General features: G+C 41.7%; 2 protein-coding genes across 3 annotated transcripts in view; both read right to left on the bottom strand.

Annotated features, from left to right (window-relative positions):
* The window catches only part of LOC141794954 (striatin-like), a 34,123-nt gene extending 31,543 nt beyond the window's left edge, over positions 1–2,580 (bottom strand). For both annotated transcript variants that reach the window (XM_074675627.1, XM_074675628.1), the window contains exon 1: positions 2,213–2,580. In XM_074675627.1, the coding sequence (XP_074531728.1) occupies positions 2,213–2,425 (213 nt within the window). In that variant the 5' untranslated portion in view covers positions 2,426–2,580. The remainder of the gene's footprint in view (positions 1–2,212) is intronic.
* A 974-nt stretch (positions 2,581–3,554) lies between these two features.
* Positions 3,555–27,941, bottom strand: heatr5b (HEAT repeat containing 5B). Its single transcript, XM_074675737.1, has 36 exons — positions 27,852–27,941; positions 26,281–26,424; positions 25,983–26,194; positions 24,909–25,017; positions 24,668–24,817; positions 23,578–23,749; positions 23,332–23,489; positions 22,968–23,217; positions 21,627–21,782; positions 20,826–21,076; positions 20,632–20,743; positions 20,405–20,557; positions 20,081–20,180; positions 19,711–19,820; positions 19,465–19,628; positions 19,119–19,294; positions 18,921–19,026; positions 18,455–18,645; positions 18,036–18,195; positions 17,750–17,939; positions 16,247–16,416; positions 16,017–16,161; positions 15,762–15,941; positions 15,316–15,567; positions 13,264–13,445; positions 13,108–13,176; positions 11,646–11,825; positions 11,317–11,557; positions 9,964–10,200; positions 9,616–9,743; positions 8,105–8,249; positions 6,969–7,241; positions 6,302–6,526; positions 6,039–6,190; positions 4,955–5,168; positions 3,555–4,501 (listed from the first exon to the last, which is right to left on the bottom strand). Exons 2-36 carry the CDS (start codon positions 26,404–26,406, stop codon positions 4,194–4,196), a joined length of 6,147 nt encoding a protein of 2,048 aa, XP_074531838.1. The 5' UTR covers positions 26,407–26,424; positions 27,852–27,941; the 3' UTR covers positions 3,555–4,193.

Below are 27,941 nucleotides of genomic sequence, written 5' to 3'. Positions count from 1 at the left end.
GAAACAACGATGACATCAACAAATAACTCACCCTCTTTGACACGGCTGAACAAGTCCAAATAATGTGAAAACACTCTCCAGAGTTAAACCATAACAGGAGAGCAGCGTGACGAGTCACGTCATGGTGGAGATACTCAAATTATTCCAATGCATTGCAAATATTTTCTCATTTTTAAGTCTTCCTAACAGCAGATGTGTTTTTGACTTACTCACAATCTTTGTTAGTTTACTATGTGTGTTAATTTCCGCCTGCTGATTCAGAGGAGCATTTTTATCCATCAGAAGATAATGTCCTACAGAAATATCAACACATCAAATCTCATTAAGACGCAGTAAAGCTAAATTATTCACCCTCACTTATGATATAAGCTGTCTGCGAATGCACTTTGTGCTCCTGCTAAGTGACGACTCATGAAATGGAGGATAGAAGGAGGTTTGATGTGCAGAAACTTGATGCAAAGAAAGTAAAATTCTATTGAGATTAATCTACCAATACATCACAAATAAGCTGGAGAACATGCAAAGATACAAAAGATGAACTCCAGCTTAAGGTAAATGTCCCAGTTTGTGTCAGGTGTTGTACTTCGAAGTTAGAATTTAGTAAGATGGATATTTAAGTTGTGAGACCATCAGTACTCTGTCTCGTGCAGCTCGATAGATTCATAAAGTAGAAATAACCCTGACTCTGCAGCCTCCTGTGTGTTATTTGCTCCATGTCAGCACAGACAGCTCCTCAGAGATCGAAGCACTTAAAACAAGCAGCAGCTCTCCTGAACAGTCATCTTTCTGGGTCAGAGATAAAATGCAATAAATCAAGGCCGGTTGCTTTACTATTACGTTAACTAAATGTGAGTGGGCAGGTAGCCACCGACAGCTCCTCGACCTGCACTTGAGCTTTCCTGCTGGTAAATGTAGCTTTCAGTAGGTGGTCAGCGTTCAGCTCTTTCTCACAGGCTCATCTATCTTACACTTCCAGCTTTTCCAGGATGCAAAAAATAGAGTTTTTGAAGCATTCACTGTCAGATTAAGGATGTCAAAATGCTGCCAGGGAAACATCAGACACTTTGAGATGAAAAAGAAACTGTCAGATACATTAAATATCTCAGCAACTGCATCAAAACAACTGTACTTAATTATTTGGAAGATAATTATATAACCATTTCTGTGAGAAAATAGACGTATAGAAACATAAATGGTTAATCTGATATAAATAAAACCACACTATTTCTATGATGATTACATGTTGCTTTCAGGACTCTTATTCCTGCCTTACCTCTCTGCATTTGTGCACTTTACCTGGTAGGAATAAAAGCCTTGCTCTCACACCTATTCCCTGCAGTTATGGATCAAAAATGGGCTCTAAGCGATATTCAGAGTGATTAGTGATAATCTGATGGTGACATATTAATATGCAGGGATTTATTTTGGTTAAATCTTGTGGCAATCTTAACATGTAAACACAAAGATAACACAGAGTAGAAAATACTGAGTGCTAAACTTACAATCTGTCGTAAAACTGTTATGTATCACACTTTACATCATTTTATATCTTGGTATATGTACAGGGATGTGTATGTGTGTTTGGTGTGTGTGTCTAGATATGTGTGTGGGTATTGATGCAAAATGTATTTACTTGTATTCCAACTGTGTATTTATAAAATCTAATTTATACCTATTTCGTATTCCCTTATAAAACAATACATTATATAAAAGTATATTGGATGTAGGTGGAATTCATTTTTGTTTGTTGTTTTTTGGGGAGGCTCCCTGCAACTTTATATAATCGGTATAAAGGCACTACTTTAATAAATATAAATAAATAACATAGTGATATATAGTGATTAAATAAACAACAACAACGATTTGATTTACATGTCAATACTAGTAGCGGTTATGGCAAAAAGTACAGGCATGACATGTTTACACTGGAATATTTTCTTTTTTTACTAATAAATGTCGTTTAGTTCAAAGAGGTATCGTGTAAATGTAAATACAGCGTAAAGGTTTTATTTAAAGTTTAGTATCGGCCCTCTGTCGTGCATTCAGGGGGGCGCTACAGCTCCTTAGCTCCGGTGGTAATGCTAACAGCTAACCTGCTAATCAGAACAATCAGACCCAGAACCTGAACTCGACCCGCTATAAAGGGACTGAGCAGGTTTCAGGTTACGTCACTAATAAGAGGTCGTGTTTAGATTAAATCGGTGTTTCTTACCTGTAATTCAGCCCGCTCAACCTCCCATTGTGCTCTCTCTACTTCGAATCGGGCCCATTCGTGCTGCAGGAAGTGCAAGATCCCCGGGATACTGTACTGCGCCCTAGCCGCCTCCCCAGCGTCGCCGTCGGGCAGCGGTCCTTTCCCCCCGCCCGGTAGAACAGAGTTGTTATTGTTGTTGAAGAACACACCGGGCCCCGCCTGTTCGTCCATGGCCGGGCACGGTGGAAAGCACCGTCCGTTGTGTCGCTGACTCGAGGAGCTAGATACCAGCGGAAGGGCAGAAACGTCTCAGCTTCGCTCGGTCTACTCGGCTGCGCTCCGTCTGCTCGGCTCCGGGGAATGAACTCACTTTCTGACAGCTAGCTGTCATTGAGTGACGTCAGCGACGGCAGCCACGCCCACATCGAGCTGGCTGAGGTGCTCGATTCTGACACCAAGACCCTCCGGAGAACCAAGAGAATATAATTTTTCTCTCTTTGCAAAACTTATTAATTACGTATACCTTGCTTTTCATTATTTTGATACATTTAATGACCTTCAGAAACCAGTTTAAATCCTGGATAAAAAGAGTATAAACTTGTCACTGCCTTTGCCTTTTACCCTTTTTCGGCTTTTTATTATTTATCTCAAGTCTTATTTCCCCAAGTTCTTTTTTCTCTTCTATGTTTTTTACACTGTATTTATAGTTGTATCTAAAACTAATACTGGTAGACTTTCAGTATTATATTTTACATTGTTACTGGTTTACTTCAGTTATTTCACAAAACTTCATCATCAAGGCTATTTTAATATTTGGCTTTTTTTCTTTTATTATTATTATTATTTACTTACCGGCCCTGAGAAGTTATCTTCATTACAAAAGATTTTTTTTTTAATAAGTTATTGAAGTTTACCATGTATTAGATTTTTGCCAAAGCTTAATTACACTTAAAAATTTCATTTTTGATCCTTAGAAACATTACTCTATTGAACTGTTGAACCATTTACTCACACTGCCACTCAAGGAGAATCTTTCCATTTGAAACACTCAGCCTTTCTGGAGTTTGTTAGGAGATGTTCCTCTACCTTTTTTCTTTTTAAATATTACACAGATTTTCAGTTTCCATCCCTGTAACAACATTTTTTTTAACAAGTTGCTGAAATAAATCCAAACATTTATTTACTTTCAATATCTGATAAGTTGTCTTTGCACTATTTTTCATCAATAAAGGCTTTGAGTAATGTACAGACAATCTGTTAACACATGTTTTCAGGATATGTGTTGTGCATAAAAGGTAATCACGAAGCTTTAGGTAAAAATGTGTTATCAAGCACAGGAAGCATCAGCTTAGTGAGGTGAAAGAGAATTTATTCACATTCAAAGAAATTAGCAAGGAATAAACACATCTGCATAACAGCTGCTGTTCATGGATTATGCTGCTTTACACATGAACAGATATGGATCAGGATTAATTAAAGCCATAGATTAATTCATATGATATGTATCATAAATATTAAATCATGTGTTTCCCTACAGTGAGTCACAAATTGGTGCATTTAATTTTAATTTGTTTCATTGGAATCTTAATTTGTGCTTGAAATGATCAAAATTCAAGCTTTCAGAGTCATTTAAGGTCTTTAAGTGGATGTTTACAACATTATTTTTGCAAAAAGCAACCTAAAATAGAAAGAAAGAAGTATCAGTAACAATCAGGAGATCAGACAAAAAGGACAAAATCAGGAATAATAAAGTGATGATGAAACAAAATGTAAAATGTGTCCCTTTAAAAGTGTGCAACACGTCTGGAGATAATACATTCACACATCAAAGCTTCCTACTGATCTTAAAGTGAGTTTTTAAAGTGAACATTCAAATGTTTTAATGATATTTACATCATTTCCCTCTGAGCTCAATGAGGTTTCATTTATTAAAAAACACAGATGTGGAATAAATAAATAAGCTTCAAATTGTGAAGAACTGATGCCAATACAGGAGCATTCAGAAGAAGCTTGTTTTCAGTTTGATGGTCGGCGCGGCCTGCACGGCTGGCTGAGCTTGTCTGGCTGCAGCTTTGGCTTTGCTGCTGGCCTGGTTGGCCCGTATTGCAGATTCCAGACGGATTTTGAGCTCAGGTGCTGCACCAATCACTGTCTTGAAGGCAGCTGGATAGAGGGGGCCAATCCGCATTAAGTTCTGCAGAGCAAAATCATGCAGACCTTTGGAGACCTGGGGCGCTGAGGAGATTGCGTTTTCGTCCAGAAGGTAGGAGACGAGGGTTGGCACAAGCAGAGCCAACAACTGCACCCCTAACAAACCCAGAAACAAAGAGACATTTGGAAAGATTAGCTCTCACAGAAAGATTAATTAGAAGGGTTCAACGGAGAAGGAGCTGAGGCCTCGAATCCAATACATAAATACACTGCACAAACTGAAATCTAAGCAGGTGTTTGTGTTATATTTTAACAAGAAAAAATATCTTTTTAGACTCAATTTGAGCCACCTTCACCTGCCAGGCCAGTGAAATGTTTTCGAATGTATTAAAAGACAAAAGTGATGCCTAAAATAATATATTATCTATATTTCAAGAAACCTGACAAGTAAATGTTTCTTTCTTGATATTTCTTAAAGCACAATATGTAAAGCATTGAGTACAAACCAGTGCAAAGACTCCAGGGATTTAGAGCTGCAGTAATGGAGCTGAGCTCTGTAATTGAACAAACATGATACTTCAGCTGCCCATTAGTTAGAGGACTACTCACGGTTCTGCTCTTCCCCCATGCCCACTAGATTCTCCAGGACCCTGATCCCTTCCTGCACAGCCTGCAGCTCGGCAGCAGTCCCTGGTCGGCTGCGCTCCACCGCCTTCAGCTTCTCCACCATGAGTGGCGCCAGAGCATGGATGTATGGGGTGGAGAGGGCCCGGCTGGAGTGCTGGAACACCGACAGCAGCAGCTGGTAACAACGGGCCTGAACCTGTGGAAGAGAAACACATCATTTATAAAACAAAGGTCTTAAAAAACCAAGAACCTGAACCAAATCTCAGAGGAGTGTGGGAGTTTGTCAACTGAGGGACAGATTTAGATTTTGTTTGATCCCCACGAGTCCTGTTAGCGATGTCATGACAGACAAACAAATCTCAGTGTTTGCTGACCAGGGAGTGAAGAGTGAGGAGAGCTGGTGTGACAAAGGGCGGAGCAGGGACACACACACACACACAGAAAGCAGGAAGCAAACAAGCAGAATCTGGCAGCTTCACAAAACTCTTGTACTGAGGTGTGGACGTTGTTCTGAGTTCTCATAACTAAGTGAAACAATCCAAAAATGACGTCTGATTCATATTTTTATCAATGCTTTGTCGCTGCTGCTCTCCCTGCTTTAGGTTGAGGGTGTCAATCTGTTCTTTCATAGAAGCTTTGGAGCTGTTTTGAAGCTCTTGACTTTGGAAACAACAAGTTGTATTGTTTTGAAGCACAAAATAAGAGACAGGGGTTGCAAATTTCCTTACGCCGTACACTGTTGTGTGCTGCTTCTAATTTGTACAAATTATGAAGCACAACAATATCACCAAGTCTAAACCTTTTTTGTCACAAATACACTTTCTTTTAGTAACAGGAAGAAACATTGAAATCATATTTCTCTCATTCTAATTCTGTTTTTCTTTATATGAATTAGTTATATTTTTCTTGTCTCTGGGTGTTAGTGTGCTAAAACTAAAATTACAAAAATAAATAAATTAGACTTGTTTGCTTATATTTAGTATACTTCACTATTTATTGTGCAAATGCAGATTTTTCTTCTTATTTTAACACTCAGGAAAGAACGAGTTTGTGTAAAGATCCGTACTGTTGGGTCGCTGGAGTTCAGAGCGTTCCTGAAGCGCTCCATGCAGCCTTTCTGCAGCACCGTCACTCCAACAAGCTCATTGCTGGCAGACAGCAGGAAGAGCGTGATTGCCGTCAACATGCTGACCTCATCCATGTCGGGCCGTGACTCGTCTGCAGGAAAACAAACAAGCAAACGTACTGAGACTAAACAATGATGTCAGGCTTGTTTTGGTTTAACCTGTGTGTGTGTGTATGTTTGAGTATGTGTATGTGTGCACAAACCTGGCTCAGAGTTCTCCAGCACTGATGCCAGGCTGCTCCTCACAAGGCCGGACCACTGAGTCTGGATGCTCTCTGCGCGGGCCAGTGGGGAGGTGATGATGGTCTTGATGGCCTGCAGGGCTGCTGACACGGGCGCTGGAACGGAGCCGTCGGGGGTCTTTACTGCAGTTTCCTTCAGGACCCCCGTGATAAGGAACAGGACTGTGGGGAGGATGGTCATGCTTCCTGCAGACGGAAGAAGAAAGAGTCAGATTTACAAGATAATTTTTTGATGAATGTCTGGGAAGTTTGCAGAGGGATGTGAGAGATGACGCTTATAAAGAGATAAATACGCTTAAATTTTGTTTGATAACCACCCTGAATATCTACGTGCACAGATACCAGCCTGTCTGAGAGTTTAAAGTTTAATTTACTGTTAGCGTGCACAAACATGAAAAATGAAGGGCAAGAAGGCTAATACATAATGAATAAAACATGCAGACTGGGACAGAAACTTCATCAATATGTGTTTCTGTGTGTGTGTGTGAGTGTGTGTGTGTGTGTGTGTGTGTGTGTGTGTGTGTGTGTGTGTGTGTGTGTGTGTGTGTGTGTGTGTGTGTGTGTGTGTGTGTGTGTGTGAGTGCGTGTGCGTGCGTGCGTGTGTGTGTCAGTCTGCCTCAGGCCTCACCAGCAGGCGAGCAGAGCGAGGGCAGCTCCGCCAGGATGGAAACTGTGTTCGCTACGAGGCGTGCGCTCTCTTCAGGCAGTCGCTGAGGCCTAAGCGGCACATGGCTGGGCGACTCTTTCACACGTGTGTTGAGCTGCGGTAAGTGGCGGACCAGGATGAAGACGAGCAGCTCCATGGCAGCGAACACCAGAGACTTCCCGGGGACCAGCTCGCCCGAGTCTCCTCCCTCCCTGAGGCTCAGCTGAGGGTCTTTGTCGCCTTCTTCTTCTTTGCCTATGAAAAGGAAGAGTGACCTGGATGACTCAGAAATCATATTATCGCTAATAAAACAGACCACAGATGTAATTTAAGACAGACTACCAGTAGGACGTTTTAGAACAGCCCAGATTTTTTAGTTTTTATTGAAAATGATGCAGTTTAATGTCTCACTGCACTTCCTCTTTCGCTTTCACTCTTACGTCCAGTTTATCCTAACCTTGCAGAGCAGGTGGACCTGCCTGATTCAGTTTCTGAAATCCTGCAGATCCATCTTGCCAGGATTCATTCACCAACAAATTCACTTGGCTAAATTCTAACCAGCCCAATCAGAGAAAAAAGGCAGGAGCTGTGGGAACAGCGGAAGTGACGAGCAGACGTGACGTAAGTTAACTCTACAAAAACCGCAGCAGTCGTCTAACGCCATTATTACAGCTGTTTCTCGTGTTCCTGTAGTTGTTTGTCTACTGTTAATCAGCAGCAGCGCACATAAGCTACTTCATATATTGGCTTGTTGTGGATTGGTCTGAAGTGAATGTGTCAATCAGAAACTTGTCTTCTGATTCTGGCTTGGCTTTGGTTCTGCCAGACCTCTTCCTGTCAGAGTTTCCAGTCCCAGTTTCTGAGTGTCTTTGGATGCTGAAGGAAACTGCCCTCACTGAGCTCACCTTGACTTTCTTTGACTTTGTGTCTCTGGAGAAAGACTTATTTCTGTAAATGTTATGATGCTGTCTTTCTTTCATTATGAATTGTCTTTTCTTTCTCAATTTTAGAGAATTACACAACTTTCTGCAAAACAATACTGCACAATAATGCTCACCCATAAGGGTCTTGTACCATAGTGTTCAGCTCTCTTAAAGTAGATCATGTTGGTTCCTGACCTTTACTGGTCTTCTGTCGCTGCAGATGGTCCTGTGCAGCCCTGATGGTCTCCTGTACGACAGCAGTGACCTGGAGCTGGACAGCGGGAGGATCCCGGGTCAGGAGCAGCCTGTGCAGTACATTCAGGAGCTCCACCGCCAGCAGCTACAACAGAAACAAAATTTACCTTAACAGCGGCTTCAAACAACAACTAACCCATCCGATCTGAGCCTGCAAACAAACACACTCAAACTTAGTTCATTCTTAAAATCAAACTCCAACTTTTGCAATTCCAGGATCAGACTAGGTTGAATTATGTGTAAAACATATACTAATGCTCTTTCCTGCAACAAGAGGCAACATGAAAGTTGAGTGTCATAACCTGAACCCTCTGAAGTCCACCAGACTAAATATGTAACAAACTTCTGGATATGTGGCACACTTTCTGTGTTTCCCACTTTTCTCTGTGTGCTAAAAGAACCTGTTTGAGTTGGTGTGACTCTTATCGCCTTGGTTAAGTCTGTAAATATCACACTGAGCTGTTATTTTTGTCAGATATTTGCACTAAGGTGGTGACCAGTCACTGGTAAATACATCACTTGGCAGATGAAATGATGACCTGCAGAAGTAGAAATTTGGTTTATCTTCAGTTTGATAATACGGAGCATAAGCCAATAAAAAAGCCGTACTCTGAAAGTTTATCAAAAGAACAATTTCGAAGACAAAATAAAGCGAGTCAAAATTAAATTATTACTCTTAGAAACATGATACAGTTTCTAGAGGAATCGACTATTTTGTCAAAAGCTGTGCAGTTTATAATATGCAAAAAAAACAAGGAGGCAGCAGGTAAGATGCTGGAGTCTTTGCGTTTTTGTTTGCTGCTGCAGAGAGCCAGAGCTAAAGGTAAAGCTTGGCACATTCTTGTGCATTCTCTTTTTTTCTTTCCTTTCTTTCCTCTTATCTTCCTTTCCTTCCTTGTTCCCCTTCCTTCCTACCTTTACATCTTTTTTTCCTTCTTTCTTTCTTTCATCTTTTCTTTCCCTCTCTTGTATTCCTTTCTTTTTTAATTCTTTCCATTCTTCTTTCTATTCGTCCCTTTTTCCTTCCATTCCCTCTCTGTTCTTTCTTCCTTCCCTAATTTTCTTCCCCATTTTCCTTCCATCCTTTCTTTTATTGCCTCTATCCATTCCTTCCCTTTCCTTTCTTCCTGTATCTCTCTTCTGTCTTTCTTTCTTTCTTTCTTTCTTTCTTTCTTTCTTTCTTTCTTTCTTTCTTTCTTTCTTTCTTTCTTTCTTACCTTCCATCCTTCTTTTTGCTGTTTCAGGTCAATACAGTCTAAATATGTAAAACAGTTCTGATAAAATCCAAATCCTGATCCTGCCATGAAACATCCTGGCTTATTCTCCCCACTAGATGCAGCCATTTCCTTCAGGTTAACTCAGATCATTACATGTCTTCTTTTTGGGCTGCTTTAAACGATAAAAAGCTAAACCAGTCTGAGTTGGAGGCAGTAACCTACTCGTGTTCTCACCTGGTCCTCGGCGATATGGGACTTGGCACATGGAGACTCAAGCAATGTGAAGAGTGCCTGCAGGCAGGACATCACATGTTCAATGGGCTCCTCGGGCCGCGGGAAACAGAGAAACTCAATGCTGACACCTGAGAGACAGAACACAGAAATGCACTTAGCCTCTTTTCTTCTTTTGAGACCCTTTCAATTGATGTGGAGGAACCTTCGCACTGTTTTTTTTTTTTTAGAATAATGCACAGACATGCTGCAAGAACAAAAAAACTAAAAACCTCTAAAATGGAATAGCACTGGTACGTTTTCTTTTCAGGACCAAAAACAACATAAACACTAAATGATGTCATTCTTTACCCAACATAAGATGCATCCTGTCCTCCACTGACTCCTCAAAGCTCTTGGTGGTTGAGGAGGCTCCTTGGGTGGAGGCAGGAGTCTTGGAAGCAGCAGAGGGGATTTCCTCTTTCTCCTCTCCAGCTCCAAACCCAGTACTGCTCAGCCACAGGGCCACAGCGTGCAGGACTGGAGCCCAGGAGCTGCGATAGTGGAGCCTGGCTGTATCAATGGTCTCTGGAGTGTAAAATGCTCCACCTGAGTCAAAAACAACAACAGGGTTTCTTTTGAAAAAAGAACTTTAGAAAGAGGAAAAAGAGAGTAAAATAAAAATGGACACCACAATGCCAAAATACCAGCAACCCTTCTTTTTACCACATCAAGATATAAAATCTCTAATATAAGAGACTCTTGTCCAAGACAGCAGCATGAAAAGTTTCACACAAAAATGTAATGGCAATAGTGTGGAGAAAATAACATAATCCACATCAAATTTAAACTTTGTATCAGCGACACGTTATTGACATAAAAATGCACATAAAAGAGGAGTCTGTATGGAGTCCAGGGGGACCCATCCAGGGGGGGCACGGTTTTCTATAAAGTAGCAGGTAAACAGTCAATCTTTACAGATTGAAATGGATGAACAGTTTTTTGTAAAAACCTGTTATTTCTTAAACTTTGTTAAAGATTTGACTGCTCCACTGTGTTGAATGATAAATTAAAAGCTGGTCTTCTTGGATCTGATCCCTTGACTTTCCAACTTTTTTAGTCCCTTTATCTTTAAAACCCATCGCAGCACGATGTGCTATCTAAATTACCTTAACTCCTCAACTATTTTGACCAGGGAGAAAATTCAAAAGGATCCTTGAAAAAGAAAAGACAAGTTTTACGGTGATATGGGCAATAATAAAGAAAGCTGTCTATACCCGTTCAAGACCGTAATTTTTCAACTGTTTGGGCAAGACAAAAAAAAACAAATTTCCTAAAAGAAGAGAAGATGAGCATTATTCATAATAATTTTTAATAATTTAATAATTTCTGACTTTTTTAAGGACAAAAAGGCAAAAAAAAGTCCAGGTGACCTAAACGATACTTGCCCTCCTCATGTTTTGCAGGATTTTTGGCTTGCACAAAAAAAAAGTGTCTAAATGATAGTGAGGTAAACATCTGAAAACTTCAGAAATAAAGTTTATTTGAATCCCACTTAAAAAAAGTGAACTCTCCCTTTACTATTGGTGCACTTAAAGAAAACCCTACATGTTTACATCCCTGCATACAAAGACCCTTCATAGAAACTTTAAGCAAACTCAATGGAAATAAATAATCTCTGGATTATATTCTGCACTTGGGCAGAATATATTTTTCTTTTTTTACCGTCTGGCGGCAGCTGACTGGAGAACTCGGCAGGCAGAGTGAGCAGGGCATAATCTCTCAGCATGGCAAGCCACAGACGGCTCAGTGAGGGAAGCTCCGGCTGCACCAGTGTGATCAGGCTGTCAGGTGGAAGCACGTCAGCACTTAGGTCATCCTCATCATCCTCGTCTTCAGCGTTTCGAGCTGGTTTCGCAGGCTTGGATTCTGCTTCTTTCTTGATCTTCATCGCCACAACATACACCTGTGGAGGAAAAAGTTAGAACAGTCAGATAACATCAAGAGAAAGACAGGACTCCGAACCAGGTCCAGGTCCAGGTCGAGAGTCTCACCTCAGCCCACGCCTTCAACACCGCCAGTTTCTCCATGGTAGTAGCGCTCTCGCTGTACAGCTGACTGGACGAGCCCTTCCCGGCTTGCACTTTGTCCAGGGATGACACAAGGAGGTTGTGAACTCGCCGCAGGTCGTTCAAGTCACTGACAACGCCGCTACCAATCCACGTACTGCACACCTGTTGGCAGAAAAGAGAAACAAGGTTACAAACTGTAAAACAAAGAGGAAATTTACAGCCTCAACACACTTTCTGCAGCAACTTATCTACAACCTAAGTGATGTAAATTAGGCTTTGTTAAGTTTACATTTGAAAACAAACATAAGAGAGGAAACAGGAATCTTTGGGGTGACCCTTCCTATGCTGCTTAATTTCAACTCGTAATTCTCACAGCAGAAGTTTGATTCTGAGGAAAAGTTTGATTCCAGAGAATCTTGTTTTGCCTGGCACAGCTTTTCTAACATTTACGTCTTTTTTTCTGCAGCTCAGATTAATTGAAGGTGTTTGAAACTGGCACAAACTCAGGTGATGAAAAATGAAGCCAATGCAGAAGTGCAAAAAAAATACTGAGTGTTGGCTTGAGGCTGGCCTCAGAAGGAGGCTGGCTCCCAGATTAACAACTGCTCAAAAACAAGATGAAAACTTTATTTTTAAAACTTATTTGCTTCGTTTTTTTGGAGGCAAATGCTGTGTTTATGAGCTCCAGGTTGGTTCCAGTTTGTGAGTTGAGAAATGGTTCTAATAACTTGGTACTTTCCCTACTTCCTTCCTTACCTTCCAACCTTTCTTTTCTCTCCACCCTTCTTTCCAGTACCTCCTCATTTCTTCTTTTCTTCCTATTCCTTCCAACCCATTCCTTTTATCCTTTCCTTCCTTTTCTTCCTTCCTTTCTCCCCTTCCTTGCTCAAGTTTTAGCCTTTAGCTTGTGTTTTATTACTCTCCTGTTTCGCTTCCTTCTGCTCTTCTATACATCTGTCTGACAGTTAGGCACCAGTGTCCAGACTTAGACTGTTTTAAGAGACAAAAAAGTTTTGGGTGGTGAGAGTTTGGCCATGAAAACGCCGCCTCCAGCTCCTGGTGTAAGCGTTTCTTTCCAATGAGGAGTTGGTGTTATTCTGAAACCAGTATTTCTGGTTTAAGACTAGTTCTTAAGGGATGCAAACACAAAAACCCGGAGCCTGATTAGACAGCAAATCAGCTCCTGGACTGGCTGGTAGGAAAAGTGGGTATCTGAGGGAACGCAAAGTCCCAGATGGCAGCCAAACATGTAAAATGTTAAAAAAGGTTATTTCAGCAGCTTAGATCATCACTTTGTCTTACACATACCCCCAAAACACCAAAAGTTACTGCATTAAAAGGCTCAATCTTAATTGTTTTGACGGTCATAAATTAGCCGACTAGTCAGGGGAGCTTTAAGACACTTTAACACATGTCCAACCAGTGGCAGTAGCAGGTGTCCTACCTGACAGGCCTTAGCGGTGATGTCAGACGGTGTATCAGGAGAAAACGCCGGTCTGAGAGCAGCTCCCACCTAAATGCACAAACAAACACACTCTTTAATCCTTTCTTTCTACCTCTGATAGTTTATACTTTTAAGTGAAGATGCAGTCTGACTCACATTGGCCTGATATTGTTCCAGGATAACGTGACCTGGGAACTCAGGCTCCGGTACTGATGCGAACTTTTTAATGATGTCCTCCAGCGCCTGCAGGCCGGCCATCCTCAGCTGGTTGCTGTGGTCTGTGGCCGCCATGAAAGCCATGCGGATGAGGTCAGACAGATGCAGCACCAAGAGGTCACCTGGATGGACGGAAAAGAGAGGAAAAACAAGATCTGTGAAAAGGTTTTTAAGCTTTTATATTTCCTTTAACACCAAGAGAATGAACCCTAGATTTAAGTCAGATGAATAAAAAGCTCATCCATTCCTAAACAATCAGTGTGGGCTTCAGCGACCCAAAGAAAACGAGATGTCAAACCTTGAGGCTGAGATTTAAACATAGCAGGCACAAATACAATCATTCTTCATTTAAGAAGAAGATTTGATTATTCTAAAGAGTTGAAGTAAAAAGTGTCCCCCCTGAAGGATGCTTCTTGCACGCCAAATAAACACAATTCAAATAACTTCTTATTAAAATTCAATATTCATTGTTATTCTAGTGGGGCTTCAAAATGTGTGTGTCATGTGAGCGCCCTCTGCTGTTTCTGGACACTGCATAAGATGCAAATCTAACTATATGTTTTTAATTAACAAAATACTGAAATGACCACTATCCACTGTGCCTAATAAAATAAATAGAAAGTTATAACTTACACAACCCCTCTGCAAAACACAGAAATATCCCTCTATCGTATATATCAATTAATAACCTAACTGAGCAACTCTTTGTCGCATAGGGGAAATATTCAGTAGAGTATTCAGCACAAGGATGTAACTGATGGATTCATATGTTAAATAATTTGTTGAATTATCAGTGCCGTTGAGAGCGCTGCATGTTGTTGGGGATGAACTTGTAGATTCTACTGCCGATGTCCAGTAAACTCAAAAATACCTGCAGCCAGACCTCTATTAAACCAGACTTTAACCAAACAACTTAGGCCCTATTGTTAAATCCATGCAGTTGCTCACACCACTGTAATCAACGGTCTCTAGTAACTTCCTCGATGTGCTTCTTTAACATCCAATTTGTTGTTCTGCTTGTTTGTAATTTTTTGCCTGAGTACTAAATCAGTTAAAGTCTGAGTTTCCTTCCATAAATTTTACATCAATTTTCACGATGACACCCAGCTCTACCTCCCCTCCAAACCATCTTCCACTCTCCCACTGCCTCAAGGAAATCAAATCCTGGTTCTCTTCCAACTTCTTCGAACTCAACAGTGATAAAACTGAGGTTCTCCTGATCTGTGCCAAATCCACCCTCACATAATCAAACCGTTCTCACCTCCTCAGTTTCTCCCTCCCCTCAGGTTAAGAGTATGGGTGTCGGCACACTGTCAATCTGCATACTTCCATCTATGTAACATTAAATGCCGCCACCATCCCTCACTCCAAACAGCACTTCCTATCTTCTCCACACCCTGGTCACATCCGGCATCAAACAATGTGGTTCTCTTCCCATCGGTCACCTGCATCACAACCAGACCATTACTCCTCCTGTCCTTCAGCAGCTTCATCTGCTCCCACTTATTATTTTCAAAATTCTTCTCCTCACTTTGAGGCAATACATAACCTTGCTCCTCTCTTAACTCCTGAATATCAACACACCCAACCACTCTCGTGGGTCCTCTTCTTCACATAACCACCACAGGGTTGAGACCCTTTAGCTGCTCCATCCTCCACCTCTAGAGTTTAACCGGGTTCAGATATTTATGTCAAAGAGTGAGGGGATAAAGTAAGACAATGTCAGAAAAAGAAATATAAAGTTCATAAAGAAATCTACAGTTTTTTTTGTCAGTAAGGTTAAAAGTCTGAACACTTTGTTACTTCCCTTATCTGAGCTTTGTTTCATGTCACTGTGGGAAAATAACTCCCTCCTTTTGCTTACTCATCTCACTATTTGTTCCGTCTTTATGAAAGAGGACATGACTAAACTGTTGTCTGCAGAGTGTAAAGATATATTAACCAAAAGACAAAGATGGGTGTACTTTGGTTGATGTGCTTTAGGACCCATACCTTTGGGGTTCTTGGCCTTTGCAGAGCGCGCAGCAGCCAGATCAAAGTGTGCTTTGTCGTTCTCACACAGCAGGATGATGCGGCACAGGCAGTCAGCGGCGAATACACGTGTCACCCAGCGTGGCGCCACCGATGGTTTGGATTTGTCATCTTCACCCAGACCTGTGAACATGGTGTCGTCGTCCATCTCGTCTTTCTTTTCAGAGTCCTCCTCATCTCGCTCCACCTCAAAGACGACGGGCCCACCCACATCTGTATGCAAACATTTAAAGAACACGGGCTTTAAACTCTTTACTTTAAACAAGCATTTTCTTTAAACGTTAATCCTAAAAATGTCCCGAAAATGTCCTAACAGGTGTCATGATCTGCAAACCAAACAGACTCTAAAGAGACAGAATTATCAGAGACTGATGATTCTCTGATAGTTTCTTGTTTCATAGACTCACCTGTAGTAGCTGCCAGGACGTCCTTGCAGAGTTTCAGCCAATGAGAGAGCTTCTCCACAGCAAGTGAGGACAGCATATGGCCCAGCGTGTCGTGGATATCAGAGCACAGCTTTCTGTCGGTCTCCCGGTCCAGCATGCCAAACAGAACCCCCTCCAGCCCGGTCTCTGTGATGTTCAGATCTGATAGGGGGTGAAAACCGTGTCTCATTGCTGTTCAAAAAGTCGGATCCTCTCAGGCTGCTGGTTCGTACTCACTGATTGTCGAGTCTTTGCTGTCTCCCGCTCTCTTGGCCAGACTCATAGCATACTCGCAGACCTCTGCAGCCTCTCTCTGAGCCAGTTGTCTGAGGCAGGCCACTGCAGCGCGACGCAACAACAGGTGAGAGCTGCACAGGTGCACCTGCAGGGATTCAGAGCGCAGTGAGAAGTCAGGATTCAACACATATTACTCATTCTCATGTTGTTTGATCCTCACTGGTTCTTACACAGAGACAAGGCACCAGGCTTGACAGGTTGACGTGTCGAGGGGCGAACATGTGCAGCTGCTGCAGGCATGAGATGGCGGCTGCCTGCACCAGAGAGTCTGAGTGATCCTGCATTATCGCACAACCGACCAGGCAGGAGGAGCGGATGGTGGAGATAGTGGCTCCATTTCCTGAAAACCCAATGACAGCAATTAGGGATACAGACAGACTTAAGAAGGACCCACTATGAGTCTTAACGCTGCATGGGACTATCTATACTTCAAACATTGATGATAATATTCCATCAAATTAATCTATTGCCATTTAAAGTTATTATGAAAGAATTTTGTCTATACATATTATAAATTCTTTAATTTTGCTTTGCCAGAAATACAATATAAGCAAGTTTTATCTTAATTTTATGTAAAATTTAACTGATTAATATAGGAGCCATATTCACCTGCAAAGTCCAGAACGGTGACCTATTTCAAGATGTTAAAAGACAAAACATGCTTGAGTTGCTCATTAATCATAAATTAGCTGGATAGATTGGCTAGGTCAGGTTGGGTGTGCTTGTTTAATTTATTCTATCAAGAACTTTCTTCTCACCCAATTGGGTTTTTTTTGTTTGTTTGTTTTTTTCGTTGCTTTTTCAAGCAACTCAAATGCCTTTTTTTATCTTGAATAAATCCCTTTTTTCTGGACTTGTCAGGTGAATTTGTCTTATAATAAGTCAAATAAAACTTTTTTGTCTAGAAGCGAAACATATACACTTGTTACCTTCAATTTTTGCAGTGTATCGAGTAATTAATTACTGAAATACTCAAACACACTTTTTTTTTTTTACACAAGAAGCGTTATCAAGAATTTCTTTTTCAGGCTCCCCATGATGATTTTTTTCCATTTAAGTTGTTTTTATTTATACAAAAACTGAAATCTAACCAAGCGTTTATGTCATATTAGGCTTTTTTTAGTCTCATTCACTTCACAGGAACAGAAAATTGTCCTATTTGAGGATATTAAAAGACAAAATTTATGTTTGAATTGCTTGTGAAGTGTAACAAACCTGTGGGAAAGTAAAGTACCATTGTCTTGTTTTCTCAAAATGAGAACGTTTTCATTCAAGAAAAATAAAAAAGCACATTTTTCTTACCCATTGGAAAGTTTCTAAACAGACTTGTCTGGCAAATGTGTAAGTCTTATTTCAAATGTTTACTGATTCCATCTTTTAATGTATTTTTGATTTAATACTTTCATTAATTTTCATTTAAAATGACAAAGGAAAAAGAATTCACAAAACTGTGAACATTTACACTCCTATGGTGCATGCTTTTTACTGCTGAGCCAAAGCAGCACCCCATCATACTCTTATCCAATCTTTTTTAGAGATAGTCCCCTCTCAGTGTTAAAATGCCCAATGTAGTGACTAAAATAGATTACAGTGCCACTTGTTGGCCAGTACCTACTGTACATCCCCTATGCATTGAAAAGGAACCCTGATTCACTGAGATGAAGAGCAGTCACCCTGAAGTTCCGGTCCCACAGTGGTGATGAGAGCCCCCAGGCAGCGGCCCAAACACTGGTGGACCTCGGTGTGAGACGGCGGCACGGTGAGGAGCAGAGTGAGCACCAGAGACAGAGTTGGCTCCACGTAGCCTCTGTACATGGGACCACTGGAGTCCACGATGAGAGCCAGAGAGTGCAGAGCCCAGGTCTGGGGAAAAACAGATAGAGAGAGACAAAGCTTGAAAGAGGTATTGAAAATGAACAGAGAAGCTTAAACCTGACGTCACCTGGTGATTTAGTGTACCTGGACTTCATGAGAAGATCCGTCCTGAGCCAGAGCCAACAGGATGCTGACGCTGGTCTTTAAGTGCTGGCCTGAGCCAATTCCTCCAACGTATCGGTGCAGACAGCCAAGAGCGAGGGAGTGACCCGTCCTTGAGACCACATCCCGAGCCGACTTCAGTCTGGGAGGAGAGGACAATCAAAGACTTAACATCATTTAGTTCCCAAAAAGTATGCTCAAAGGGTTGAATGCTCCATAAACTGCTCTGTTGTTGTGTTTGAACATCAACAGAGCAGTTTCAATGTCTCTGACATGGAGCAGATAGTGCAAAAATCTTTTGGAACTCCTCCATTAAACATTTATCTTCCAGGAAATTGTTTGAGTTTCAGTAAAGATTTTGATTTATAATGGTGGCGTTTTCCAGTAGAAAGGACTCTTACTTGTCAAAGCTGGTCTGTGCCATCCTTGCTATGAACGTCGCCTCTCCCACCACCTGAGCCATTCTCCCCAAAGCCTCCCCGGCAGCACAGCGCAAGATGGGGTTTGGATTGTCCAGCGCTCCCATCACCAAAGCCAGAGCTGATTTACGCACTTCCTCGGGACCCAGGGTGCTCTTATTCTCTGCCAAACCCTTCAGTCAGGGGGAGAGGAAGATGATTAATTCACCTCCTTAATATCTTAACATGATAGTCCTATTTGTCCAGAAATTAAGCTGACCTGATTTAATACAAGGTGAGAAAGCAAAAACATTACAGAAAGTATCCTCCTGTATCAGAATTTCCACTTTAAGTCTCCTAGATAGATCCAAGTTTTGTCTTTCTCATCATAAAGTGCATTAATCTACAAGAAACAGACCTGTTGTTAGAAGTAGACCTTATGTGGATCCTGAAGATGATATTTACACACCTTGAGGGCACTCAGCACTGCAGTGAAGATGTTCAGCTGCACTGCCTGCTGCCGAACTCCTTTGGCCTGTTTGATACACTCAGCAAAATGATCCAACATCTGTAGCCTGAAGCACGAAAGCACAAAAGAGGGATTAAACACATGAAAGCATAAATATTCAGCATATATCAACCACTTTCAATCTGCTAAAGCTGTCACCTGTGTTTGAAGGAGACATGAGGGAAAACCACCCCGAACAGAGCCACAGAGGCGTCAATCACTGACACACCCAGAGGGAGAGGCCCAGGGATCGCCTCACCTACGGGGACACGCAGGTAGATGGAGGAGGGGTCGTGTTCGAGGGCTCCGCTGCCGGATGCACTGTTGGGCTGAAGCTGTTTAGAAACAATTACACAATCCATAATTAGGTGAGTTTAGGTTTCATAAAAATGAAAGCTTGGTGAGGTCTGAGTTAACTTATAAACAGCCATTAAGTAACAAAACCACTCACATCGTCCTGTTAGAGTTACATTTCAGAGTCTTTGTATGACTTATGGTCTCTCACCTGATCTTCAATAGACTTGTGGTCAGTCTCCTGCAGCCATGAACCCATCAGCACGCTGTCATCATAGTGACAAAGAGAGCGCAGAAGCGAGGTCGTCGTGTTGGCTGAGTTATCAGTCAAAGTGAACTCAGCTACCAGCTCCCTCAGGAGGGCATTGAAGCTGCCTGCAGGAGGAAAATAAATCTTTAAAATAACCAACAAACATACTGCTGACTTCTTTTAAATTAAGAGAAGAGATAGTGTTACCTTCGTAGGTCTTTGGGGGTAAAAGAGCGAGGATGTCGTACAGCCTGAGCCTCACCATTGCTGCGCTCGCTTTCAGGTGAGCACCGTGGACTTTAATGATGGCAGGGACACTATCAGAAGAAAATACAGCAAAATGAACTTTCTGCTTACAAGAAATCATGAAGCTACAGAGCACGTTTCAGGGCTTCTGTAGCAGTCATCAGTCAGACTTCTTTTTTGACTAGCAACTTATAAGAAGTGGGGATGAAATTGGTGTTTAAAAATCAACACCCAGGGGAGATGGTTAGCTGATGAAACATAAACCAGAACATTACGAATCCTAAAAACCTGATACCATGCACAGAGTATGCTTTTTGGAGATGACACTCACTGAGACATCATGGTCATGGCACATTCGATCGGCGTCATAAGTCTACGGATCACATCCTCTGTGAGCAGCTCAGGACAGTGGGCCACGAAGCTCCGCATGGCTACAACAGACAGAAATTTGAGCATTAGTAAGATAGCTATTAATGTGATATTAAAGAGGAAAATTAAAGTGAAAAAAAGGAAACATCTAAAATAATCTGTGAATATTTTATGTAATAAAAAGCTAAATCTTGATGAGAAATGTGCAAAATGTCAGTCTTGGAGTCAGTACCACATGTCAGAGCATTATTCCTGCAGACAGAGGATAAAAATTATGTTTCTTTACCACACAGCGCTCCAGCTCGACCTTCCAAGGTCACCTGCCAGGTGAATGAGTCTCCTCTGGCCTTCTCTGCTTCCAGCTCCTTCTGAGAGCGAGGAAACACGTTCCTCCACAGAAGGAGCATCTTGGGGAGGTGATACCGTACAAGGGAGGGACCTGGGCATGGATGAAATTTGTGTTACAGCTATGTTACAGCAAAGAAAAAGTGAAACTTCAACTGAGAGACTCACCCAGAGTCATGAGGGCTCCTAGCAGCAACCATCCAGCCTGTGTGCGCTGCAGAGAAAGACGACTGTTCTGAGCAGCAGTCCGCAGGAGGTCTTCAGCTATACTCACCACCAGCTGGAAGAAAACACATGAATACACCTGTGATCTGTGAAGTGTGTCCTTTAACACGTCCTAATGAACGAGGGACAGCACACACCTTGCCCTTGGAGTGAGGGATTCCCAGCGGACACTGGTGAACTCCTCCCAGCAGAGCAGCCATGGCGAAGCTGTACCCGCTCACAGCCTCCGGTGAGCTCTTCAGGTTGTTGATTCTTTCTGCACAGCGGTCCAGCAGCGGGGTCAGCTGATAGGGCAGCGCCACGGCGACGCAACGCAGGCACCACGCTGCCGCCAGACGAGCTGCCATGCTCGGGTGCAGTAGCACGGAGGTGACGGTTTCGAGAAGGCCTGAAAAAGAGGGATGGGAAGATGTTGTGAGTCATTAATTCTGACAAGTGAAATCTGGACTTTTATACAGAGAATATTCTATTTCTGTCATGAATTTGTGTTAAAAAACTTTTTAGCTGCTCAATTATATCAGCACTATGAGTCAAGATACAGAAATGAGTTGTTAATGCAGAAAACACTGAAGGAAAATATGGTGATGACTGAAGAAAACCACAAATCAAATGCATCTGTGACAGATTTAAAGACTTCTCAGGAAGCCCATGTGACACCTTCCTACAGAATTAAGTTAGGGCCCCCTTCCTGCCAGTGCTTTCCTGCCAAGCAGAGCTAACGTAACCTCCTTCTTCATTGTATCGTTAGACTCTCAGGTTTGAACAGACCACTGCAGAATAACTGCTGCAAGTGGGTTAAAATGGAAATTCTCACTAACAGTTTAGCTGGGGTTTTTGTCTCGGCTTAAGCTCCTTTTTCTATCAGACAGTTTCAATCCAGTGTCCACCATTGCTACAAAATTAAAGTTTATCTCCTGTTTTGATGTTTGACGTCTTACCGATGGACGGCTCCTGGATGAGCGGTGACGCTGTTGCACTCAGACTCTGCACCAGACTGCCGAGCTCCTTCAGGGCGCACACCATCACGTGCTGACTGGCCGAGACGTCCGCGGCCCCGGCTTTGTTCTCTCCGCTCATATCGTTCACGACTGCCTCTGCAAAAACATCCCGAAGCACAAGACAGATTCATCAGAAACTAAACATTCAGCACAAAGAAAACATTCAACAGAGTCAGGCTGTGTGCAGCAGAGATGGATAAAGTGGCCTAAACTGATCCAATTGATTATTGTTTAATGTATAACTTTTTATGAATTATGCTTAATCCTTTTACATGTTAGATAAAAATACCAGCTTGGTTCTTTGCCACATTAGTCCATGTATTGCAATCACACAACATAAACAACACAAAGATTTGCTGCTTGAGCGCTACATTCCTCCAGAATACAGAGTAACACTGCATAGCTTTACCCCACAAACACACAGATCTGAGGATTTTACCACGTATTAAAGACACCAAACAAGAAAATGATGTTTTAAATTCATTACAGGGAGGTGTGGCTTAATATAGTGGACCTTTATCAAGACATTAAATCCTCAGAGCTTCAAAAAGCAGAATAAAGACAGAGTGGAAAGGAGGAAGTGAAGGTGGAGACTCAAACACAAGTATTACTAACTTCCTTCATGGCTGCAGGAAATCATTTGTGCAGAAATATTTCACTAATGTGTGATTGATTCATTTGTTGTAGCGAAAACTCCACAACCGCAACTTGAGAAACACAAAAAACAACATATTTTCTGTTTTTTCATTTTCATCGGTTTAACGGTTCCAAAGCAAATCAGAGTAAGATCATCCTTCCTGAATGAGGTGAGGGACACTTAAAAGGTGTTTTTCATGAAGCAGAAAAAATACAAACGTGCAGGAACTAAAAGTCACGTTATGATGTTTAGTTGCTGTATGTGTCTGTGAGTTAAAGGGCTCATGCACGTTATCTTCATAAATTGCTCTCTGGGGGTTATAATGCATTAACTTAATGTGGGTTTGCAGGCAAAAAGCCATGCATTAATGCAGGGATGAGTAGCTGGGATGCTGAGCTGGTGATGGATGACATTACTGGACATTATGTTGATGCTTTTTGTCTAAGAAGAAGTCAAAAACATGTAGAAAGAAGAAATAGGAGACACTATGTCTGCACATAAAAAGTAAGAAAAGAAACCGCTCCCCATGCACACACAAGCACAAATCATGCAGAAGTTGAAGTTTGAATTAAAAGTGATGATAATGGATGAGTACTTACTCTGTAGTGCTCTGAACCGTGAAATTTCCCCCCCATCCTCCTTACCCACAGCCCTCATTTGCTTGCTGATGGCCTGGCAGATTTCTTTGCCGGCTGCGATTTGGGCTTTCTCTCCAAGTAGGCCCCCAAGAGTGGCGCGCAGCATGAAGGAGACACAGCGGCGCGAGTAAACAGCCTCAACGTGAGTCTGCGTGGCCCGAGGGTGAGACACCAGGTCTAAGACGTGGGACAGGAACGTGGCAAAATTACGCTCCAGCCATTGACCGCCAAGGGTCGTCACAAACACGACGTATGCCTGAGGAGAAATGAAGAGGTGGTCAGTTTAGACCTGAACTCGTCTGACTCTGCCTCAGTGAAAGAAAGGTCTTCATACTCAGAGGAGCAAAATTCAGGACAAAATTCACCTCACCTGTGTCACCCCCACCCGCACCTCCCTACTGACTGAGCCTCCCCCCTTCAGCATCTCTCCGCCGCTCTTCAGGAAGCCAGATCCACCACGCAGAAAGCCAGTAGCCATGAGCTCTAACACCTCCTCCAGAGTGGCTCGTTTGACATTCTGACGCATCACTGAGAAGAACAATCAAACATCATGAAGAAGATACGCTGTTTGATGTTTTACTTAAACATTAAGCTTGAAATCGACTGTTGGACTCACCAGCTGCTTGTTTGGGCATCAGTGCCGTAGCCATGACTGTGCCCAGGAGTTTGGCCACTGCCACCCGGACCCCATAGTTTGATCCCTCCAGAGCTTTGAAGCACAGCGTGGCCACGTTCTCCAGCTCGGTGGTCCACATGAAGACGGCCTCATTCTGCAGCTCCAACAGGCACTGATTGAGCAAAAAGAGTTAAAACAGTTTCAAAATCAACAAAACGTAATTTTGCAAGCTTCCAATAAAGTTTTTCCCTTTCACAATTGTGTCCCAAAAAAGATATTTTGCTAACATCTTCAGGCTCTTTAGATCACCCCATTTTTTTAAATGGAGGATAGTAAAATTTCAAGTAACCAGAAGTCTTAATATAATAAAAGCAGGAAAATATGACCGGCATACCTGACTTAAAAACTGCTTTAGGGCCTACATGCTCACATTGTGCAAAAAATAAGTTATTCAGACCTTTCTACAAGTAAACGATTGAAAACTTCTGAGGTCATTTCCCCAAGCTAACAATGTGCTAAATTTATAGGTTTCCTCAACATTTAAAGGAGATATTTTTGTTTCAACATTTCATAAACAAATACAAACAATAAAGATGTTTAGTTACAAACATTTTTTTCAGGATCAGAATAATTTGGGCTAAAATGTTGTTTGATAAATTTATTTCCTCCCCCCCTTCCTTCCTTATTTCTTTCTCCAGGTCAAAATAGTCTGGATACGACAAACCTCCTGACATAACAACCACAACCACAACCACAACCACCACCACCACCACCACCACCCCCCCCACACCCCCCCACACCCCCCCATATTTCTCCGTAATGGAGAATATTTTCCTTTGTCAGAAGCAGATTTTGCTAAAGTTTGCGCAGCTTGTAACACTACAGAAAACTGACCACATACAATCTGGTATCAAGAGACACCTGAGGGACAGGTGAGGTTTGATTTCATCAGTCTGTAATGATGGCAGAGGTTTGTTTGACCACAAACAGGGATGAACTGAAGAAATAGTTTAGAAATAGAGCATTCTGATGTTTCTCCCCCACCTAACTTCAAACTCTGACTTCCACTCAAGGTTAGTCCTGCACCAACCTTTGCCACAGCGCAGCGCACAGCCATCGACCTGTCTGTGAGCAGAGAGCGAGCGTTCTTGTAGATATCTCTATGACATGAAGCTGCAGCTCCGCCCAGTCCGCTCAACACCTTCTGCAGGCTGAGGAGGATCTCTCCTCGGCCCTGAGACTAAACACAGAGTAAACAAAAACAGGATTTGAATAAATCATGTCGCTTATTCTTTCTTTTTCTGCTGTGTTTAACCATAAAAGAGTCATACCTCTGCGCTCTTTAAGGCCTTTAAAAGATTGTTGATGGTGTCTGGAAATGAGCTTCCCAGCATCCTGCCCATCTTCTCATAAAAAGCTCCGACACACGCCACAGCAGCGCTGCAAGGAGAGATATCATTACAAAGAAAGCACACAGCACAGCTTAAGATATCATTAATGGATGAAAGCATCAGGATATTCTTCAGTTTCAAACACACGTGGTCATGATCCCACTCAATAAAACAGGAAGTCCAACTTACAGGATTTAAACTATACAGTGTCTGATGTCTCAACATGTCTGATGTTTTAATGCTGTAAACATATTTCTAGAAATAATTTGGATGCAAAAAAAGTGGTCTACAAGGAATTGTGACAACATTTAGCCACTTCGATTCTGTGAAATGCACCATAAATGTGGCAGGCTGCACATTTCCTGTGTCTGATTCATCTGTTATTCTGACTTCACAGCTTCCTTATGTTAAAATCTTCAGGTCTAGAGTTTCTGCAATAACAAAACAGAGCTTTCTTCATTTTCGACATTTTCAGCAACTTCCATGCCCTGTAAAAACACAGTTGGGTGTTATCTAGGACCTCCTGATCCTCTTGCATTCCCCACATCACCCACTTAGCCCTCCTAACTCTAAAACATGCAGAACTGAAGGAATACACTGATGCAGCTTTAATCACCATTACATGCCATTAATACTATCAATAAACACAAAATAATAACTCCTCATGTGCTCTTAATCCCCTCTTTACACATGAAATGTCTTTGTGTGGATTAACATTAGGATTAACTGTTAATACTCTGGAAGGTGGGCCTATAGTGGACTCTAAAAGCACTAAACACTGTGCTGGAAAGCTTTTAACTCAGTGTACTTATTTGTAATAAAGGAGGAGTGATGTGTCTTAAAATCAACAATTCAATCAGTTTTCACTCCAGTTTGATGCTTATTAGTGCGCTATAAAGTGTCAAAAAGTGGGAAAAGCTCCATGTTTGACAGCTCAAAATCTAAAAATTCTCCATTTACAGTCATAAAGTATGGAATAATCTCACATTTAAGAAGCAGAAAAAATGATCTCACAGTTTGGTTGGCAGGTAAGCTGGTGTGTCGTCCTTGCTCTTGATGATTTCATTGCATTTATCCAGAGTCTGAAAAACTGTGAAGGTGTCACCAATGCTGTAGAGTGTCGCCAAGTTTTTAGCCAGCAGTTTTCTGGTAGGTGGACCGGGAGCACTGCTGATCAGTCCTGTTAACTGTTCCACCAGCTTTTTCTGCTTCTCCTTCACATCCACCTGCAGTCACATAGAAAATAAAGATGTCAAATTATTCAGATGATGACAAACGGGCAGAAAGACAACCCAAGAGTCTGATTGGTCACCTTGTTCGCTGCCACGAGAACTTTATCCAGGAAGCGGAGCCATTCAAAGATGAACACCGGCCTCTTTGCTTCTGTGATCTGGGCCAAGGCATCTTCATTGAGCAGCAAACTGTGAGCCAGCTCCATGATGGCACCGTGCTGCCTCTGAAGTTAAAAGATGTTCTCATTCAACAATCTCTACACATAAACATCAGATCCTGTGTGCGAGTGTGGAGAAACACACTCAGATCATATATTCATCCTTTCAGAAGAGAAACACATAAATCATAAATAAGACAACATACAAACCAATTAACTCTGTTCTTGTCAACTAAACACACTCAAATTTCAGAACCAGGTCATTTTAAGAGATTAAGCACCCATTTAAAAAATGTCAGGGAACTGCTTTGAATCCTTAAATGTTTTACAAACCCTCTACTCCTGCAATACACGGAGAAAGCTTTGATTGTTTTGTTCACCTAAGATCCTTCTCCTACATCAACTCGTCTCTGTCACAAGCAGACTGAGAAAAGTCATTCATTCATTCATCTTTTCCCTCCTCTCACAAATCACCCATGAATTACTCTCCCAACTCCAGCTGGTCCAAAACCCATCCATTTGACTTAAATCTATTTATTATTATTCTCTTTTTTTAATTGTTCTATTTATTGATGGATTTATTGTATTTACTTACTTGACTTATTTGCTATATCACTTTACGTTTCTGTTTCTTTTATCTCGTAGTTCCACATCTTTAACCCTTCACATTTTCACCTAATGATGTTGTCCTCTTCCTCTTCTTTAAAAAACGATCCATATTTTTGTTCCTGTGTTATTTCCCTCTAGGCTTTTATCTTTAAGTTGAATATCCTGCTCACCTGCTTGTCTCTTTCTGTTAAATGCTTATCTTATCGTCCACCTGATTCTCTGCCATGTTTTTAACTATCAAAGCACTCTGTAAACATTTGTATTTTCATTCCATGCGCCACATGAATAGAGTTATAATTACCATTAATTATGATAAAACAAATCTAATCCAAAAAGAAATGCGAAGGCGTGAACGAGTTTTTAACTCTATATCTCACCCTTGTCTATCAGAAAACGGTCATAAATAAGCCTCAATTAAACATACGACGTTATAACTCATCTAACAGTCAGTCTAAATATTACATTTCGTGTCAAACATGCGTAAAAATGTTATTTGGCTTCAATGGACCTCGTAGGGTTAACTCTAACAGATGATGTCGTTGCTCTCATTTCAGCACCACGGCCGCACTAAAAAACACTCTTGAACTCTTCAGACATTTTTAAAAACATTTCCGTGATATATGTTGTATTAATCTGAAATGTGGATGTTATGTGTGGTTAAAAGCTCCTCTGTTGACAGCTGTCAGCCTCCAGCTGTTGATAGGCGAGCAGGTTAGCAGCTAAGCTAACCACTTACTACGAGGAACCAGCTCGCCTCTGTCAATTTATCCTGACCTAAACCGAGCGTAATGTCACTAATAAAATAATTGAAAAGATAAATCATTTTCAATACATTTCATGAACAACATTTGATGGAACGCAAAGTGTAGACGTTAACATCTTACCTGTGTTTCTTCAGCCCAGGATGAATGACGACGAGGATCAGCGGTGTTGCATCAAAGGATGCCCGATGTGAAACCAGGGGAGGAATCGGG

This window comes from Halichoeres trimaculatus, unplaced genomic scaffold (genome assembly GCF_033239565.1).
Source record: "Halichoeres trimaculatus isolate MK-OKI-2021-1 unplaced genomic scaffold, fHalTri1.1 fHalTri1_scaffold_8, whole genome shotgun sequence".
Taxonomy (NCBI): domain Eukaryota; kingdom Metazoa; phylum Chordata; class Actinopteri; order Labriformes; family Labridae; genus Halichoeres; species Halichoeres trimaculatus.
This window is presented reverse-complemented; position numbering and strand designations above follow the sequence as displayed.

Coding starts and splice junctions, on each gene's coding strand:
- heatr5b (XM_074675737.1), bottom strand. CDS start 26,406: ATGGAGCTGGCTCACAGTTTGCTGCTCAATGAAGATGCCTTGGCCCAG. Junction 16,417..17,749: donor TGTGGGACCGGAACTTCAGG/GTGACTGCTCTT, acceptor TTGGGTTTTCAG/GAAATGGAGCCACTATCTCC. Junction 8,250..9,615: donor CCCATATCGCCGAGGACCAG/GTGAGAACACGA, acceptor TTTCTGTTGTAG/CTGCTGGCGGTGGAGCTCCT.